General features: G+C 40.5%; 1 protein-coding gene across 1 annotated transcript; it reads right to left on the bottom strand.

Annotated features, from left to right (window-relative positions):
• Positions 1 to 8,182: 8,182 nt before the first annotated feature.
• Positions 8,183 to 12,239, bottom strand: LOC136626674 (homeobox protein zampogna-like). Its single transcript, XM_066601691.1, has 2 exons — positions 11,957 to 12,239; positions 8,183 to 8,765 (listed from the first exon to the last, which is right to left on the bottom strand). Exons 1-2 carry the CDS (start codon positions 12,237 to 12,239, stop codon positions 8,338 to 8,340), a joined length of 711 nt encoding a protein of 236 aa, XP_066457788.1. The 3' UTR covers positions 8,183 to 8,337.
• Between the last annotated feature and the right edge of the window lie 2,685 nt (positions 12,240 to 14,924).

The raw sequence follows: 14,924 nt of genomic DNA, 5'->3' as shown, positions 1-14,924 counted from the left end.
CCGCTGCGGAAAAATGTGGTGAAATAGAACATGCCGCCATTTTTATCTTGCCTCGGAAATCCGCGGTAGAATCACGCATGTGAGCACTGACAGGCAGAGAAGCTTCTAGGTTCAATAGAACCTTATAACTGTGTTATTCCACCGCTGGGAAAGCAGCAGAAATCCATCCATGGGCATTAGCCCTAGGTATAAAAATTTTTCTGGAGTGCCTCCACAGGGTAAGTTAAGTACCAGAACCAAGCTCAGTACACAAATACAGCACCAGAATCAAGCTTGTCACATAAATCCAACAGTAGAATCCAGCTTCCAACATAAATACAGCACCTGCACCAAGCTCATAACATAAATAGAACACTAGAACTAAGCTAATTACAGTAGCAGTGACTCCACCAGCAGAATAGTGAGTGCAGCTCTGGAGTATAATACAGGATGTAACTAAGGATCAGTACAAGATGCTGTACGTAATCTGTTGTATTTACAAAGAGACTCAACTGTTTATGCGTATTATATCTGTATATGAACTATCACATGATGAGGATGTCATTTGGATACATTTGTATCATACTTACTTTCCTCATTTTTCTAGGATATGGGGGAAGATTAATTACAACACTGCCCCTTCCCTCCTCATGTTGGCACCTCCAGGAGGTGATGATGGAGGCGTGGATCCAGACATTAAACAACGTGGATTCTGGAGGATCCTGTGATTAATCTTCCTCTCGGCAGTGTACATGTATTTATAAACATTTCAGTGTAGCACAGTAGAGCTTTCTGCCGGCAGAGTCTGAGTAATGTCAGCAATCATCGCACATCATCCCGTTAATTCAGATTTTGGACACTTGCCACGATATGTTTAAAAATGATGTCCAGCAAGTGGATCTTATTTCTAGAATTCTTCATTCATAGCCAAAGCGCTCAACCTGTGATGCCTGGAGTCTGAGAAGAAGCTCGGTTTCAAGGAATCTGTTAAAGTTTATTAACACTTCCGCCTCCAGTAAATATAGGCTACAATATAACTCTAGTCACACCATGTGTATGCTACACTGTGGTAGACATTGAGAAAATCTCCTGATGTATATCTCACTGTTAGTGCCAGGTGGCAACCTGTGCAGAATAGGAAAAACAGTATATATATCATTGACAGTCCACCTATATTCTGCATGTACTGAAAGCAGCATACCCACACCAGAACCAATATAACATAAATACTGTACCAGAACCAAGCTCAGTACATAAATACAATACCAGAACCAACCCTAGTACGCAAGTACAACACTAGAAACAAACTCAATATATAAATATAGCACAAACCAACTCAGTGCATAGATACAATACTAGAACATGCATACGGCACCAGAACCAAGTTCATACCAGAAGGACAGCACTAGCAACAAGCTCATAACATAAATATAGCACTAGAATCTAGCTCATAATATAAATACAGTAGCAGAACCAAGCCTATAAGCTAAATGCAACACCATTAGCAAGCTGATCACAGCACTAGAACCAAGCTCATAGAATAAAACAACACCAGAACCAAGCTCATAACATAAAGGAAGCACTAGAACCAAGCTCACAACATATAGCAGTAGAACCAAGCTCAGTACATAGATACAGCACCAGAACCAAGCTCAGTAAATAAATCCAGCATCATAATCGAGCTTTTAACATATATACAACACCATAACCAAGTTCACCACAGACATACACACTAGAACCAAGCTCATAGCATAAAACTGCACCAGCACCAAGCTCATAACATAAATGCAGAACCAGAGCCAAGCTCAGTACATAAATACAGCACCATAATCAAGTTTGTAACATAAATACACCACCAGAAACAAGCTTCTAGTATAAATATAGCACCCGCAAGCTCATAACATAAATAGAGCACTAGAACCAAGCTCATAAGATAATTACAATAGCAAAAACAAGTTATTGTGTTGTAAGAGTGCCAAAGGGCTAACAGCAGCTCCTTGGAACATCAGAGCGGCGGATACAGAACTAGGAGGATGATGTTTCATATAACTCCACAAGACGCTGCAGCACAGAGGAAGGTCATTTGACTGGGCAGAGTTAATGGGGACGATCACTGCCAGCCTAGATCTGCCTGGTGCCCCCTCCCACAAGCCCAACTGCACAGGTCGCACATGAATAAGGCCAGCCATGGCCAATGTGCAAAGCTTATGTCAAAAGAACATCCTTCAAAGAGGGGAACTGTCATTGGATAAGGCCTCCTCTCTTTCGCTGGATGGGCTCTTCATAGGTCATGCCGCTGGCAGTGTTAATGAGTCTAGTGGGTGGTCTTCACTACTCACTGTCACAGTGTGGCTCCTGGCCCCTGGGTCATCAATATTTAAATCCTTTAATGCAGATGATATTACTATTCAGATAGATGAACGTCTGTTGCTACTGACTGGTTATATGAATAGGAGGGGGGGTGAGACCAGAGAGAAGAAGGGGTCATTGAGAGGCTGTTTGTTGACTCAGGTGAGAACATATTGAGGGTACCTTTAAACTGAGTAACTATTATTCAGATAGTTGTTCAGAAAAGTCGTTGAAGCCTACGAGCGATAGTTGTTTGAAAGCTTTTACACAGAATGATGATTGTCCATTAGATGTTTGCCAACATTGCTTATAGAAGGGATTGAGCGCGAGAGAGAGAGAAAAAAAAATCTTGGCACCCGGCGTCCCACATACAAAAATGTTCGAGTCTCCCATTGTAGTCAATGGGGTTTGTTACTCGAGTAGAGCTCTCGAATTTTACGAAAAGCTTGACTCGAATAACGAGGACCCGAGCATTTGGGTGCTCGCTCATCTCTATTCTCTAGTTGAAATCAATGGGAGTGAAGCCACCTATTACACTTCTGGCCATGACCACTGATGACAACAGTGGGTAGGTGGATTAGCTGATTGACAGGGAACCCAAGTGTTGGACTTCCACCAATCAGTTATAAATGACCTGTCGTGAGGATATACCTTCAACCCTTTAAATGTTTTCTCACCAAAATCATTACCTATCCACATTACCTATTTATTTCCAGTGTCCGACCGCTGGAACCTCTGGGATCATGAGAATGGCTTACCCTGAGCCCTCCAGGTGAATAAAGCGGTAGTATGCACACATGACCATTGGTTTCATGTATATCTGGCTGTGAGGATATTGCTGTGGAATGAAAATGTCTTAGTTCTGCCGGTAATTTTGCATGAAAATCTGCAATAAGACTTGTGGGTTTTCATGTGGAATTCGTAGCAGTGGATAAAGGTGTGGATTGGGGTGTGGAATACGGAAAAACTCCACCTATGTGAAAGACACCTAAAGGATGGGGCCGAGTTTGATACTTAGGGATGTAACAATTTTTTGGGATTTTTGTCTAAACTTTTAGGGCAAAAACACATGGGCGTATGCGCAACTACGGTCGCCACTACAGAGCCTAGTTGCACATGAAACGGGGTTTGTTTTTTTTCAACGGGCCATTCAAACTCTTCACTATGGCGCACGAGTTTGAAAACAACAGCGTGAAGGTAGGTCCTGCTCACTCTTTCCCACCTACTATTATTGGGCAAGAATTCCGCTAATGAAAATGAAACCACTGTATTAAATGGTTTCGATTCGTGCCGTTATGCCGTTTAACAGGACTAAATCACGGCTATGGGAAGAAACCCTTAGCTGTATGAGGGCTTGTCCATTGTGTGATGAGTTGTAGTTTTTATTGATACCATTTTGGCATATATGCGCCTTTTTTGGTCATTTTTCTTGCATCGTTTTGATGAGAGATAAGCAAAAACACCATTTTGGCAATTTTTTTCCTTATTTTAATCAGTGGGGGATAAATGTGTTTGATCTCTTTTACTGGTTGTTACAGATATAGCGATACTAAATATGTATGATTTGTTGTTTGTTTGTTTTTTTACAAAAAGATGTGCAAAAGGTTTTTTTTCATTATTATTTTTTTTACTTGAATATTTTTTCTTTTCATCATTTTATTTTCTCGTGTCTTTTTCTACTTCCCTGTAGGGCACTTAGAACCTAAAATTACTCAGATGATACACTGCAGTACTTTGTGGTGCAGTGTATTATCTAACTTAATTGGGAATACTAGTCATGGCAATCCATGGGCCAACCATAATTGGCTGGTGTAGGGCTGATGATGTCAGAGAGGGAGGTCCCTCCCTCAGTTAACTGCTTACATGCCATTGTCCACATTGATTGTGGATTGTATGGGGTTAACAGCCAGGATCGACACCATTTCCTTGTTATGAATGACATGGGCTCAGCTCCTGTGTCCATGACCTCTATATGCTTAAAATATATGGCATTTCTCACTAACTCCCCCCTGCCTCTAACATACATGTACATCATGGGATGAGAAGGGTTTAAGCTCATTTTTAGGATTTATTATTATTATGTACTATTATTCCTTTATTACTTTTTTATTTTAATTATTTTTAGAGCTTAAAATTAATTATTTTTATGTATTCATAATATTTATTTTTCGTATTATTATTATTTACTTTAGTTATTTTTATTCAAAATATTTGCACTGTTACTTTAATATGATATATAGTCAATTTAAAGAGAACTTGTCACCTGCCAGAAAAAACAATAGACTAATTATTTACATTTAGGCTGGGTTCTCAAAGGGCAGATTCTCGGCGGAAATCTCACGGTTTGGCCGCAGCAAAAAAACGCGAGATTTCCTCCGGGAAAACCGCTGCTGCAAAACCTGCGGTGGCTTTGAAGCAGTCCGGCCGCTTGCTCTTCCGCTGCGGCCGCAGCAGGAAAAAAAAATGGACATACTGCGGTCGGCAAATCCGCCCCACAGCGGCTGCTTCTGCCGGCTTAGCCGCAGTGGATTTGCCGTCCCATGTGGACGAAATTTCTGAGAAATCTCATCCACATGGCTGGCTAATCCCAGGAGTAGCTGCTGCATGCGGATTTGCTGCGGGAAATTCCGCATGGAATTTCCGCGGCAAATCCGCCCCGTGTGAACCCAGCCTAAAAGTCATTTGTTGTTTTGGGAACATTTCTATACTCCATATTATAGCTACAATCAATGAAACATGTAATTAGAATTGGCAAAAGGCAACTATGTAAGGCGGGATTCCCATCTACCTGACCATCCATTGCTTTTCCCATGGTGTTGCAGCGAAACATAGGAGGTAAACTGGTCCCAGAACTGAACCCAGAGTTCTCTATGGGACAGTTCAAGTACATCAGTTTTAATACCTAATTAGTGATGAGCGAGCATACTCGCTAAGGGCAATTGCTCGAGCGAGCATTGCCCTTAGCGAGTACCTGCCCGCTCGAGACAAAAGGTTCCGCTCCCGGTGGCGGGCAGGGAGCTGCGGGGGAGAGAGAGCGGGGAGGAACGGAGGGGAGATCTCTCTCTCCCTCTCTCCCCCCCACACCCCCTGCTGACTGCCGCAACTCACCACTCCCCTGCGCCGGCACCCGAACCTTTTCTCTCGAGCGGGCAGGTACTCGCTAAGGGCAATATTTGCTCAAACAATTCCCCTTAGCGAGTATGCTCGCTCATCTCTATACCTAATGCCCTCCTAAGTGCAGCATTTTTCTCTAAAATTATGGACGCCAGACCAGGACCATCAGTTGTGTCCAGTTCTGCCCTGAAAACAGTCTCCGGACACAGCTGATATATGTCAACCAGCCTAATTAGTGTTTATGAAATGCTAACGACTAGACAGAAGCTTGAGAGACACCATCTTGTTTCACGTGTTTTCTTCTCCGATGCATCGTAATAATAATTAGGCATACCTAATCAATAAGGCTACGATACCTGTTGAGTATCACCTAAATGAAGTGATTACTCTAACAACATCTTATATAAATAGTACTAATTGTTATATTTTGCTTTACATTTTGTGTGGGAATTTCTGTGTATTTTGAATGTGTCCCCTTTAAAAACCACATTCACCCCCCCCCCCCACCCCCCCCCCCCCCCCCCCCAATGTGAATATATCTACAAACTGCACGGGATTCTTCACTCTAGATTACAAAGCGTCGATTTTTATTTCACTAATAAATTACAATCCCGGTCAGCGGACACAATAATAAATCACGGTATTAACAGTAAACCATAAGTGCAGAGCGATCTACAGATCACAGGTAAGAGTTCACAGTCAGAGCTATTCCTACAAATCAGGGCAAAATCCCGACTTCAGCCGAATGCTACAAAATGTTAATTATCAGATTATTATTATTATTAGAGATTTTCTAATTTAGAAAATTAACACAGATATTTACACACTGGATGCAATCAGCAGAACTGGAGGTGAAACATGGACACCCTAGTAAATAACATGGATACGCCTGCATATAACATGGAGATCCTTGTCTATAAACATGGACACCCCTAGCACAGAGAGCCGTTACATGGACACTTCTGGATACAACATGAACACTAGAGATGAGCGAGTATACTCGCTAAGGCACATTACTCGAGCGAGTAGTGCCTTAGCCGAGTATCTCCCCGCTCGTCTCTAAAGATTCGGGGGCCGGCGGGGAGCGGGGAGGAATGGAGGGAAGATCTCTCTCTCCCTCTATCCCCCCTGCTCCCCGCCGCAACTCACCTGTCACCCGTGCCGGCCCCCAAATCTTTAGAGACGAGCGGGGAGATACTCGGCTAAGGCACTACTCGCTCGAGTAATGTGCCTTAGTGAGTATACTCGCTCATCTCTAACGAACACCCCTGTATATCAGATAAGAACTTTCTATATTACATGGACATGGGACATCCTCGTATATAATGTGGACTACTTTGTATATAAGATGATGTTCATGGGATATACCATTGAACATCCTGCATAAATATGGATAGCTCTATACATTATATGGATACCCATGGATATAACGTTGACACTTCCAATATAAGATTGACACTCTTATATGTAGCATAGTCAGATCTGTAAAGAACATGGACATTTCCATCTGCAGGATGCCTGATCCAGAGCGATATCTCAATACTGGTGTCCTATATTGAATTCACAATAGTATGCTTGAATAGAAAGCATGGCACATGGGCCCCTGGGGGCCCCATAAAATGGATTTTAATTTGGTGTTGTGCCCCTGTAAGAGATAAAGAATAAAACCCAATTACAAAGTTGATGAGTAGCATGTGAGAAGGAGAAATCCATTTTCCGCGTCTAAGTCCCGTGGCCTCCTTCTGCTACGATACATGGAGCTATTCAACAATTTAGTACAGAACTGACGCTATCATTGCAGGCCGTGTTAGTGAATGGTGCAGCGCCAATTCAGCACAGAAGCAATGCAAATTACTAGCAAGAACATGATCCAATCAGAAGACAATGCAAATTTTAGCGTGAATGCGTGGGTTGGAATTTGGCGCCATCACTTCATTGAACCTGTGTTTATTCCAGGACTCTCAAGGCAGATTCTTAACCAAATCTCTTGCAGAGGACAGTGGATGACTTTCTGGATGATCTGGCGCATCGTAGTAGATGGAGGCTACTTCCAGTATGCTCTCCTTACTGCAGTCATAGCAGCGGTCCCGCAGCACTTAGAGAAACGCAGAAAGTGGATTTCTGCTTCTCACACGCTTTGCAATTGGGTTTTACTCTCTCTCTTACAGAAGCCACAACATAAAATTGAAATTCATATTCCGGGGCCCCCAGGGGTCCGTGTGCCATACCATCGCGTAATACATCCATGCCTTCCTATTCAAGTAGGCTATTGTTGTTTCAATATAGTACACCAGTACAGAGACCTAGCGATGGATCAGTATTATTGGCAACACTCTATATAACATGGATGCTGTCAGATACTACAGGGATATCCTTGAATATAGAGTTAAGGGGTGGACAGAGCTGCATATAGGAGAATAGTGATCTGCGCCTCTGCTTCTCCGCCTGTTGCTGGACTACTACATCTCCCTGGGGCTGTTTGATCATACTGGGAGTTGTAGTCCTGCAACAGCTAGAGCACTATAGGCTTCAGTAGTAAATGTTGTATGATGTTCATCTGTCTTTATACAGTATTATGCCATATTAAAACATACAGGAGAAAACCATGTCTTGAAAATCTGCAAATGCAGCCCCCCCCCCACCCCTCCACACACACACCACCCCTGTCATCATTCTGACCCAGAAGAATGGATGACTTATGAACCACTGTGGAACCTTTTTAGTATTTGTAACGCCACAACTACAAAAAATATGTATATATGGAATGCCTTGGATCCTGTGAGGTTGTGAATGGGCTAGAATTGGATGGGTGAATGTATCGCCTCCACTTTACACAGGTTGGGTGTGTTGGTTCTGCAAAGGTCTGTAAAGTTTCTTCCCACATCCCCTTGAGTGTTAAATGTGGGGGGACCAGGCAGGTAGACGATATATGAAGGGGTAATACTGGTAGGCCTGATATAATGACAGCAGAGATGGGGAGATGGCATCTTCAGGGCAGTACTGTCTTTGATTATCCTTTACTAGCACTCTGACTGCCACTTGCTTGGCTGGGCTCTCATGGGGCTTCACCGCCTGCTGCTTGGCTATAAGCTTCCTCTTAGTCTTGTATCTCCGGTTCTGGAACCAGATCTTGATCTGGGTTTCTGTAAGCTTCAGGGCCGCTGCCAGGTCTGCCCTCTCCGGTCCAGACAGATATCTCTGGAGACTAAATCTCCTCTCCAGCTCGTAGACCTGGGCATGGGAGAAAGCTGCCCGGGTCCTCTTCTTCCCTGATCGCTGATCATCCTCAAGTTTGTCACCCAAACACAGCTCTGGGCAGTCTCCTACAAAGGAAAGAAGACATTATAAAATCATCATCTAGAAATAACAGGCAAAATTATTGATTGAAATGATAGATAGATAGATAGATAGATAGATAGATAGGAGATAGATAGATAGATAGAAGAGAGAGATATATAGATAGATATTAGATAGATATGAGATAGATAGATAGATATGAGATGGATAGATAGATAGATAGATATAAGAGAGAGATATATAGATAGATATTAGATAGATATGAGATAGATAGATATGAGATGGATAGATAGATAGATAGATAGATAGATGATAGATATATATGAGATGGATAGATAGATAATAGATAGATAGATAAGAGATAGATAGATAGATATGAGATAGATAGATAGATAGATAGATAAACACTATATATAATCTGTATCATATCTATCTATTTCGTTATCTATTCCACAACATTTTATTTCTATTAGATCTGAATTTACCTTCAAACATTGAATTTATTGATGTAAGAACTATGAAATTAGAAATTATTTATCTATCTATCCCTAAATATTTGCATAAGTAGCATCCACTGTACAATCCATTTTTTGTTCTGCATGTGTGTATATATAATCTAGTGGATTTAAGGGTTTTGTTTATAATACATGTAATATACAGGTGTGTCCATGTTGGAATGTCCATGTTTAGATAGATAGATATGAGATAGATAGATAGATAAACACTATATATCATCTATCTCATATCTATCTATTTTGATATCTTTTCTACAATATTTTATTTCTGCAAGAACAGAATATACCTATAAGCAATGAATTTACTGATGTAAGAACTACTTAAATACAAATGGTTTTTTAATCTATCTCATATCTATCTATCTATCTATCTATCCCATATCTATCTATCCCATTATCTATCTATCTATCTATCTATCTATCTATCTATCTATCTATCTATCTATCTATCTATCTGCCTATCTATCTATCTATCTATCTATCTATCTATCCTATCCCATATTTATCTATCTATCTGAAATCTATCTCATATCTATCTATCTCAAATCTATCATCTATCCCATATCTATCTATCTATCTATCTATCTATCTATCTATCTATCTATCTATCTATCTCATAACTATCTCATATCTAGTGGATTTAAAGGTTTTGTTTAGAATACATGTAATATACAGGTGTGTTCGTGTTAGGATGTCCATGTTTACATACATGGATATGCAGGCATATCCATTTTATTTACTGGGGTGTCCATGTTTAACCTCCAGTTCTGCTGACTGCATCCAATGTATATACTTGTGTGAATTTTCTAAATTAGAACATCTATTATATTAATATTATTCTGATAATTAACATTTTGTAGCATTTGGCTAAAGCCGGGATTTTGCCCTCTTTTATAATAGCTCTAACACATTAAATGTTAAGCTAATGCTTGCTATATCTGTACGTTCACCAAACATGATTGTAATAGATTTGTGAAATAAAAATTCCTGCTTTGTAATCTGAAGTGAAGAATCTCCAAATCTGTATATCTGTTCGCTGTGGGAGTTTTCGTTTAAAAGGGGAAACATCCAAGATACACATCCACAAAAAACACCCACCCACATGTTACCGTTAGCAATGTAAAATAAAATACAGAAAATGATACTAGTTATATAAAATGTCTAAATATTATCCTTTCAGTAACGATAATCGTTTGGTTGACTTTTGTACGTTTCTTCTACATCTTTTGTTAATTGCAGTTATAATGTAATATGGATTGTAGAACAGACGTGTTCCCAAAACAGTAAATAACACATAATTAAATTCACTAAACATCATCATCATACATCTGCAAATGTTTGCCTTTAACTAATATTTTTATCGTCCGTGTGAAAATGAATACATAAAACAGTAATAAGAATTATAATAAATATTTAATAAAAATAAGCTCAAAACAATCCTCATCATGAATGCATTGGGATTATTCTATGTACAGTTACATGCAGAAAAATGAAATAAAAAAAGAACAGAAACGAAATCTAAATCAATATTTAATTTTTTTTGTAAATTTGTTCTGTTCTTCACTGAACATTTCTAATGTATGAGATTACAAAAGATGACTCTAACCAGACATTTATACGATTACATACAGTATATTCTTTATATTTATGTAAGTACAGAGGTGTAAAAAACAATTGCATCACATGCTCCATTCAGTGTTTGATACTGAAATCCGTAAGTAAGCTGCAAAAAACCTCTGTGAAGTATTGTAAATTTTTTACATTTAAATTAGATTTTTTTTAAATGTTTTCTTTTTTTTATTATTTACAACATTTTACGGAGGTCTTATGTAGCTTACTGTTTTCAGTACCAAAAAACAAACGGATCATGTGATGCATTTTTTTACATATCTATCTCAGATCTATCTATCTATATCATATCTATCTATCTATCTATCTCATATTTATCTACCTATCATCTATATATCTGTCTATTTGTTTATGTAGTAGTTATCTATTTATCTAACTCATTTCTATCTACATCTTTAATCAATCTATCTCATATCTATCATCTATCTATCTATTTATCTAATATCTATCTATCTATTTATCTAATATCTATCTATCAATCTATTTATCTAATATCTATCTATCTATCTATCTATCTATCTATCTCTCTATCTATCTATCACATATCTATCTATCTATCTATTTATCACATATCTATCTATTTATCACATATCTATCTATCTATCTTTTTATCACATATCTATCTATCTATCCATCCATCTCATATCTATCTTAGTATTAACAATTTTGTTTGCTCGTAATTTCCGTAGTTCTGTCTGGTTTAAACAAATACATGATTTTCTCCTAGAAACAGACTACATCAGAATAATCTTAGAAGATTGCATGGTTATATGGGCAATCACTGGGAGAATTAGTCACTGACTAGGATAAGTATATGTTATCTGAGGTGGTCTCAGGTAAGTTATTCTGGATCACATGAGAACATTCCTCACATTCTGTATATTTATATACGTACTATTACTGGGAATGTTCTTTGATCGGACTAATCTAGGTGTATGTGTAGTTATAATGTACATTATCACAATATTGGATACAATTAGCTGCGATAGTGTTGCACGTCTTTGCAATTAGATACTATAATATTTCAATAAACAGTATTACTCTTTACATATAGGATATTTGGAAACACACACCGTCTGACTGCGCCTCCTGATCGCTGTACCACCGTGATTCCTCTCGGATCTGTCTGCCCTTGTCCAGGCTGTGTGATCGCATCTTATCTCTGGGAATCTCAGTTGCCGATAACTCGGGCAATGTTTCTTGTTCGGTATCAATCTCAGCCTGGGACTGCCCTGAGAGCTCATCCTGCACGGGGTCCTCAGAGTCTGAGCTCTTTGCCTTGCTACAATTAGTGCAGCCCATATTTAATATATCCCGGATTGTGAACGAAGTGGGGTGGACACTTTTGTGCGACATAGTTGGGCATGCATGCATTTAGCAGTCGATGCTCATACGATCCACAATGTGCCTGCAGCAGGAGGTGAATGATGCAGAACCTGAACAGATAGAGATCCCCTCCCCTGTGCTAGGAGGACAGATAAACCCTTTGAAAGCAGCTGTGTAATGTAATGCTGGGCTGGGACTCAGATATCAGGAAGCCAGACCTCTGACAGTGGTCCAGTCCCTGCAAGGAGGCAGGCGGGAGACAGGCAGGGCTTATATTGCGGGCTCCTCCTTATTATATGCCCCTTCATCCCAAACTAAAAAAGCATAAGAGTCCTTCCACATTTGATCAATGACTACTTTTTGATATTGTGGCATTTCTCCACTGTGTAGGCTGTTGACAGAGCTCTACCCATAGGTATATGGATATATCGGCCACTGGCTGCATAGGAAAATGTAGCCCAGCCCCATTTACTTGAAAGTTTTGAATGAGCCAGAATACTAAATCAATGCCATGGTCCCTTTGTTGCCAGTGGTGGTGCAATACGGGGTTCATGTTACAATGCAGCGGATGGAGTAACCAAAGTTTACAATATTCATTGATAAACACAGAAATAGAAATGAACAATAATACCGTAGTGTAGCAATAATGGTTATGCAAATGAACCATTTAACTTTAAATCCCCTTTCGCTAACTACGAAAAACTAGATCCTACCTTGTGCACAATAGGAAATAGTACCAGATGAACAATATCAATAAGACTCGACTATTATCTGTCCGGTTTCACACAATGTCCAGTTATGGTTAAAACATATTTTATTTAGATTGCATCATTCAAAACAGTGTGTAGCATTGTCCAGTTATGAAATATATGGTACAGTGACACAGCTTCTTCTTAGGGGTTAATGGTCTAATACAGTCTCTTTGAAAAGCCGGCTTCCGTATTTGCATATAATGTCCCTTTAAATAACACAGTCCATATCCCAGGTTTGATCAGAAACTTGTATGATGTTAGTGTCTTCAATATGAAGCCTATTTCCTATAGTAAATCTGTTAACTCACTGTCCTTAGCCCCTTCCGCCTTGTGCACACCTTTTATCAAATTGAGGTTAGCCTCACTTACAATTGTGGCATGGGAGTACTCACTTAGACTGACCAAGGCTAAACGAGGACCCAGAGCACTCCTCCATAAATCTTTATCGCTGTTCAATTGTCCTGCTGGCCTGGAGACACAACATTGGCTTCCTCTTTCTCTTGGCTGCAGACACCAGGCAGTCTCTAGTACTGTCCTCTCCTGGCAGCTCCAGCAGCTTCCCCTCATAGACAGCACCTCCTCAGATCTCTCAGGCTCAGCAGCACCTCCAGCTCCCTCTGTCCAGCATTGTCCCTCCACTGTGGCTCAGTACAAAAAGGTCCATTTTATAACCAAGGCTCCAGTCTTTAGAAATTTCCTACAAAGTATGTTAAAGTTCTAATGTGCCAAAATATGGTGCATTCCATCTTCATGGCAATATTTTAACCTTTAGGATAGCCCCTTACACCTTCATTCATAGATGTGCAAGGTGCTTAAAGGCCCTTTTACACACAAAGATGATCGCTCAAAAGATGGCTTTTGAGCGATCATTTTGCATAAACTACTAATTGGCACTAATGCCAATTAGCAGCTTATTAATGCGCGTGAGCCACCAGGAGCTATAGTCAAAGAACAGCGGGTGGTCTGTTCTCTGAATACATTGCCTTTGTTCTGCCACAGGGCTGACAGCTGAGACAATGTTATCAGCGCTTCCCTTGGAGAACACAGTGTGAAGTCCCTGCTATCAGCTCTTCTGATGAACGATGGATTTTAAGCCGAACATAAAATCCTCGTTCAGCAGAAAAATGGGCACATTTACACGCAACGGTTACAGCTCAAAAGCCATTGTTGCGTGTAAAGGGCCTTAATTTTGACTATACATTTGCTAATACTATTTCATGCAGTCCTGTTAAATGTAAACACGGAGCAGCCGTTGGCAATCACATTAACGCAAGTTGTCTCAAAGGACAGTGGGTACTGTTGTATCTTGTCTCCACCATGACAAATGCATGGAGACAAGATGAATGCCTACAAGCGATGCCCACAATTTGATTGCCTGCAGCTGCTGGACACTACTCCCTACAATGCCCTGACTGTGACAGCATTTTGGCAGGAGCAGCATCAGCACCGTGGACATGCTGATTTCAGCGGTCACAGGCAGGGGAGATGGTGGTTCGATGGGGAGCAGAGTCATAGTGGAGCTGGTAGGGTCGCGCCATGTAACATTCACAGCGCAGGACAGCAGCAGCAGCAACTACAACCGTTCTTAACACTAACCCTCACCCTAACCCTTCACTCACACGAAAGCACTGCAGTCCGGCAAGTGATTGTGGGCACTAAATGGCAGGGGGGACGGACCGGAGACGGAACAGTGCAGACACAAAGAGCCAATCGGAAGCTAGGGGCTTGACAGGGGGCGTTAACTCCAGCAAAGCCAGGTCAGCTCCTAGCTTCCGATGGAGATAGGATACAACAGTACCAGGGCAGTGATCAGTTAAAGGGGATTTACGTTAACAAAGCGGAAAATTTACTAATCCTGGTATTTCCTTCTCCGGGATTAGTAAGGTTTCCCCCAGTGCAATGCGCACTGAATACATAAAGAGGTGCAGGCACTTAGAAATATATGCCTGGTCTCAACCAGGCG

The sequence above is a fragment of the Eleutherodactylus coqui genome, chromosome 4, assembly GCF_035609145.1.
Source record: "Eleutherodactylus coqui strain aEleCoq1 chromosome 4, aEleCoq1.hap1, whole genome shotgun sequence".
In the NCBI taxonomy this organism is placed as follows: domain Eukaryota; kingdom Metazoa; phylum Chordata; class Amphibia; order Anura; family Eleutherodactylidae; genus Eleutherodactylus; species Eleutherodactylus coqui.
The sequence above is the reverse complement of the archived record's forward strand: the minus strand, read 5'-3'. Positions and strand labels throughout refer to the sequence as shown.

What these genes read in the sequence shown, in the direction of transcription:
- LOC136626674 (XM_066601691.1), bottom strand. Translation starts at nt 12,239, where the DNA reads ATGTCGCACAAAAGTGTCCACCCCACTTCGTTCACAATCCGGGATATA. An exon ending in TCAGGAGGCGCAGTCAGACG is followed by an intron (nt 8,766 to 11,956) that starts GTGTGTGTTTCC and finishes TTTCCTTTGTAG; the next exon opens with GAGACTGCCCAGAGCTGTGT.